General features: G+C 44.7%; 1 protein-coding gene across 1 annotated transcript; it reads right to left on the minus strand.

Annotated features, from left to right (window-relative positions):
• Positions 1 to 3,434: 3,434 nt before the first annotated feature.
• FIBIN (fin bud initiation factor homolog) lies at positions 3,435 to 5,345 on the minus strand. The gene has a single exon (XM_005499395.3). It carries the CDS (start codon positions 5,082 to 5,084, stop codon positions 4,458 to 4,460), a length of 627 nt encoding a protein of 208 aa, XP_005499452.3. The 5' UTR covers positions 5,085 to 5,345; the 3' UTR covers positions 3,435 to 4,457.
• Positions 5,346 to 5,997: the final 652 nt, after the last annotated feature.

The raw sequence follows: 5,997 nt of genomic DNA on the forward strand, positions 1-5,997 counted from the left end.
GCTGAGGCCGTTTTCAAGGGCAAATGGCTCTACAAACCATGAATGACTATGTCCAAGCCACATCATTAAAAATGTAATGATTATGGAGACCATATGTTTTTCTTGTTACAGAATTAGTCATTAAGTTCCGCCTTTTCCAGTTGTAAACTGATCTTGTAGGCAGGATGACAACTTTATGAAGAAAATAAAATAAGCACAGAGTTACAGTCTTTTTATACGTGTATATTCTAATAAAAGCTTTTTGAAAAAGCATGTAGTAAAGTCAGTATTTTTGCCAGTTTTGCATACTCCAGGAGTGAAATACAGATCCACAAATGATTCAGTTTTTGCTAATGGCTCACCAAAAAAACCCTCAAAATAATATAAAATAAATTCCCCAATGGGCTGTAAGTAAAAGTACATTTTAAAATAAGACAGAAAAATGCCAGATTTTGAACTTACAGGATTACTTCAGGAATAGTGGCTGTCAACTATATTTCAGTCAATGACTCTGCGGTGTTAGTAGGAAACTTTATCAACCACAAAAGTGATAGCCCATGAGCATGAGCAAGAAGCTGGTAAAGCAACATGAAGCCTATCTAAAGAAACAGCTACACCGACAACATCAGATGCACCCAACAGAATTTCTCCACTAAATAAAAGTTTTCAAGGAAAGATTGTAACCAGAGCTGATGTTTTTTCTGTAGCTCATCAGGTTGTTTCTATTGCCTGAGTATAATTTTTGCTTCCCAGGTACACACACATCTTGGCAACCTGCATTTGAGAACATGACAGCCTTCAGGAACAACAACTTCAGACCCAGCTTGGCACACACAGGTTCTTTGAGAGGCTTTACCATGTTTTCAAAGGCTTCCCTCAACTTGTCTATTCTCAACCTGTAGAACTTTGGAAGGTGAAATTCAGAAAGCCACAATTCGCATCACCAGCTACACTGAATTCCAGGCCATTGACTTGGCACAAGGCAAGCACAGCCTGTCCTTGTCCAAGATTTTATTAGCGCTGCTGTGAGACAGGACAGTTTGCACCACATTTGCACTCTGAGCATCTTTCTCTCCACGTGTATATCGATAGACACGGGAATGTCCACAGCACAGTGCTGCCTCAAACACTAACCGACCTGGAGAGGAGAGGAGGCTTCTCCCCTAGTGCCTTGCTTTGATTTGATGAGTTAAATCACAGGTTGAGTATCAAAGACAAATCAAGCATTGAGTAAGCTCTCTATGACTGTTCCAGCCGCATTACTTGATTTTGTTTTTCAGAAAGTGTTGTTACCTGTTCTTCAGTGCCATCGACTCTTCAATAAATTCAGAATATGCATTATTTGAAAAATCTCCAGAACACCACAAGAAAGACTGAGTCAGCTTAATCTTAGCTCCATCCTCTGCATTAAAAAGAGAAAAAATTATATCATGTAATATTAATGCAATATTTAAACACAACAGGAGGAGCTATTGTGTCAATATAGCTGCTAGGATCATCATCTTTAAGCTCTTTACTTAAACATCCTTGCTCAGTTTTCAATGGTAAAAAGGCCTTCACTATTTGAAATAGGTTGTATAAAACCACAGGATCTTCATCTCTTCTAACGTAATAAGTTTTATCAGATAGAAAAGAAAAAGCAGCAAAAATTATAAGACTGCAAAGAGAACTGCAGTATAGTTTCCATAGTTTATAAAAAGAAACCTATTTTGAATTTCAAATTATAAACTGCTGAATATCACTGAACACTCAGTTCTTGCAGGCACTGCAGATTTATAAAGGCCATTTAATGTATCAGCTCTGACTCAAAATTGACACATTTAATGGATGCACTTAATACGTACCTTTGCTTAGACCAGCCAAAATGATGTAAACCAACTAGACTGAAATGCCCTAAAAGAGTTTTGTGCTGGCTTCATAAAATCCACATAAGACTGACCCTTTTTGCTAAACACGAACTTATGCCCAGACCAGACTCAGATGTATGCATTTTCTCTTTAAAAGACAACATTTAAAGCATTTTATATCCAATGTTACAGAGAATTCTGATTCTGTTTCAGTTTCAAGTACAAAAATGTTTATATTTGGTTGAAACATAAACCAACCGAGATATTCATCATGATATTTTTATTTATCATATGAAACACTAGTGTGGATTTTGAAGAACGATGGTTTTGTTTCATTAGATGACAACTTACAGATGTGTATTGAGCAGAATGAGTTATACTGTAAATCTCCATAGGTCATGTAATCTCCTGCTTTGAAAGAAAGTGCTCTGCAAACATCTACCCTCTTTGTATGCATGTACTTCGGGATAGTTTGAATTTGACTAAAAGTTTGATACTGCAAATAGAAGAGCCAAGCTGCTCTAAGCATTTCCCAGAAGCTGTGTTTTACACAACTACTATTTTTCTATTAGGATTTTCATACTGTTCTCATATGGCTAAAACACTAGTATAGTCTGCCGCTTTAGTTTCTCTACTGTTGTTTACAGCTCATTATGCTCAATGACTTGGAAAGTGAGTAAGCAGAGACTAAAGCGCCTTTTAAAAAGCATCTGGGTACAAATGGAACCACATGACATCTTTGGCACCTGCTTCTAAAGGGGTAAGATTCAGAAAGGACGTGAATGAAACCATCTGGCATTTTTAGAGCTTGGTCCATTCCAGAAATGCTCTTTAGTTTGCTGTGATAGTGGGCAGACATGGCCCAGAGGGCCTTTTTTGCTCCCATGTTGCTACATCTAACCCTAGTGGCAAGGAAAGTATCAGAAGTAAATTAATCTTTAAGAAATAGAACCTGTTGTAACTTCTCACTTGACACCGTACTTGAAAACAACACTGAGTAGTAGTTCCACTGAAATAATATTTAATTTTTTTTCAGGCAGATCTTCAAAGACATTGGTGATCTAAAGGTGTAAATTGGCAGCTCAAATATTCTGCTAGAAGCTGCCATCTCACTGTCTTTAGCAAAAACGAGCTGCTCAGATGGTCCAGGGTCTTTGCAAGCAGGTTCCTCCACCTGACATCTCCCAGTGCCTTCAGCGCTCTGGTCCCAGGTGACTTATGTTGACCCATTGCACTTCTGAGTAACTTACCAACTGGATGGTTTGCAGACCAAAGTATAACCAAACACAAGTAGTGTTAACAAGATCTGACCTCAAATATCCACCAAACAGCTTCTCTTCCAGTGCTACGAGGTGGCTAGTTTCTTAAAAGGGCTTACAAACTCCAAAAAAATCCACCCTGCATGCCCTTCTGTATTGTTGCTTTTAATGAAACTTGCTTACCTCTTGAGCCTGTAAATTTTTATTTGTTTTTACTAAAAGGCAAGTTATTTCATTTGGCATGATCTACATACTCACCATTTTTTGCTGAAAAGACATAATACAACAGCATGTTTTAAATTAAGAGTGTCTCAAACAGAACAATAACAGAAAAAAAAGTGCTTCAACGTTGTTTTCAAATATTTATTAAAACAACATATGAACTTTTTTCATCCCAACAGTGAATTCGCCTGCAGCATCTGTAACCTAGTAGCCATATTACCCCAAACTGACAAATTGCATTGAGTCTCAAAACCCAAACAAACCTCCATCTTTTTCCCACTAGGCACTTTTGCTATTGTCTAGAAGCACAAATAGTTTTATTAATAGCTTAGCTAGCAAAAGTACAAAGGCACCAATGAGAAACGTCACTGTGCTGGCACAGACAAAACCTTTTTGTCTACTTTAGAAACATGCTCTTAAGAAACCCTGCTCTCCAATTTGGGATCTGAAGCTACAATCACCACTAGGGCTCCTTCTTCTTACTATAAAAATCCACATCAGCGTTCTCAGATTCTGACATAAGCCTTTTTGGCTGGCTCTTGGGGTTATGGTAGCTTAGGGTCACAGATAAGCAAGCCTGGAAGAGTACAAATCCTGCCAGAATAGTTCCCGTCTTTCAAAACACAAATGGAAATCACAGCTTCAAGTTACGTAGTAGAACAATGGTTTACGTGCGTAGAATACATACCGTTACAAAAGTTTAAGAAAATTAATAGAGTGCCCAAGATTTCACCCTGAAGGAGAGTTACAGCAAAAGCAATTTAAGAATGTACCACACGTGAGTCCAGACACAGCTGGTGAGCACTGCGCTTTATCCACGCTTGCAGCCAGTGAGCCGCAGTAGAAAAGATGATATATAAACCAACGACAGGGAATCAGAGACGAGAGAAGTTACTTCACTTTGTAACCAAAGCTAAACAATGTAATTTTTTAAAATATGGGATATTAATCGTACCTCTAACCCCCAGGTTTATAGAAACACAGTTTGTTTAGGAGGTGAAATGCAATAAATAAGTTTTTTCCAGGATGAAGGATGCACTTGCACACGGAGGTGCTGCTTCCAGCCAGACCCCTGGCCCGAGGGCGCCTCCCGGGGGGCGGCCGGCGCCGTCTGAAGCCCCTCGCCCCGCGTCGGGGCGGCGGTCCCGGCTCAGGCGCGGAGATAATCGTTCTTGAGGCGGCTGAGGCGAGCACCGTGGCTGCGGACGGTGAGGGCCAGGAGGTCGTGCTTGTCCCGCAGCCCGCTGGAGATGTGCCGGGTCTCCCGGAGCAGGGCCCGGGCGTGCAGCAGCAGCCCCAGGAAGCTGTCTCCCAGCCGGGCCTCCTCCCGGCCCCCCTGCTCCTGCCCCTGACGGAACTTGCCCTCTAGCTCGCTCAGCGAGCGGTCCGAGCTGGAGTAAGCGTCGCTGATCTGGGCGGACTCTCGGCGCAGGTACGAGCTGTAGCTCTCCTCCCCGTCCAGGTCGTAGGAGATGCTCTTGCCGATACCTTCCAGGACCCTGCCCGCGTCCTCCACCTGCCGGCCCAGCACCGTGAGCTCCTCCCGCAGGCTCAGCCCGCCGCCTCCCGCCGCCGCTGCCCCGCACCGCCGCTGCTCGCTCACCCTGAACAGCAGCTGGCAGCGCTCAGGGTCGTCGTTCTCCTCGTAGTCCCCGTCGGGGACGAAGTAGTGGTGCAGGGTCCCGTTGGACATCTCGGGGTACAGCGGGCCCTCGAAGTACCCGCGGCAGAGGCTGCAGAGGCAGCCCAGCCACAGCAGGAGCAGCGCTGCCGGCATGCTGCGGGCAGCCTTAGGGGCGGCCGGCGCCGCGCTGCCCCCGGCCGCCCCGTCTACCCCCCATGGGGCTCCTCCCGCTCCCCGCCGCTGCCGCCCCGCGGGCAGGGCCGGCTCCGCTACGGGTTGGGTCGGCTTGGGTAGCGCGGACGCCGGCGCGGAGGACTGGCGGCGCTCTGGGGCCGGCTGTGGGAGCACCGCCTTTAAAAGCCGCGCAGCCCCCGCGGAGGAGGAAGCGGCCCCCGGGCAGGGCAGGGCAGGGCTGGGCCGCCCCCCGCCCCGGGCATCGGCCACCGCCCCCGGGCATCGCCCCCCGGGGGGGGTGTACAGAGCGGGGAGGGAGAAACACACCTTTCTGCCCCAACAAACAAAAAATCCCCAACCCGGGGATTGGTCAGTTTTTCTCTTTTTTTTTTTCTTCTTCTCTATTAGAAACCACTACTTTGCTAATAGTCTTAATTTTCACAACAGCTCCACGTGCCCCTCAGCAAACACAGGGTGCGGGACAGCAGGACATAGCAAAGCTGCAAACACACAGTCTCTGCCTTTTAATTGAAAAGAATAAAGATGGGGGTTCAAGTATAACGGTGTAATGCAATAAACCTTGAGAGGGTAAAGACGGGGAAATAGAATGCAAAACCTGTTCTTAAATAAAACGTCAGATGCATCTGAGGAAAATCCAAATACAAGTTCATCTTATGGGGCTGACTATGTACAACTGTAAGCATTTCTCTTCCATGAAACAATATTCTGCATGAACCCAGCAGCTGGATTACAGCGGGGTCAAACCTTGCCCGTAACTAGTATAAATCTGTCTTTACTGTTTTTGAATTGTTAAATCAAGGTGAGATCACAAAAAGAAATGGTCTGTAAAGTTTACTGGTTCCTTTCGCGTCATCTTTCCTCTTTCATGGAA

The sequence above is a fragment of the Columba livia genome, chromosome 5 (assembly GCF_036013475.1).
Source record: "Columba livia isolate bColLiv1 breed racing homer chromosome 5, bColLiv1.pat.W.v2, whole genome shotgun sequence".
Lineage (NCBI taxonomy): Eukaryota > Metazoa > Chordata > Aves > Columbiformes > Columbidae > Columba > Columba livia.

Excerpts from the sequence above, each read along its gene's own strand:
- FIBIN (XM_005499395.3), bottom strand. The coding sequence starts at position 5,084 with ATGCCGGCAGCGCTGCTCCTGCTGTGGCTGGGCTGCCTCTGCAGCCTC.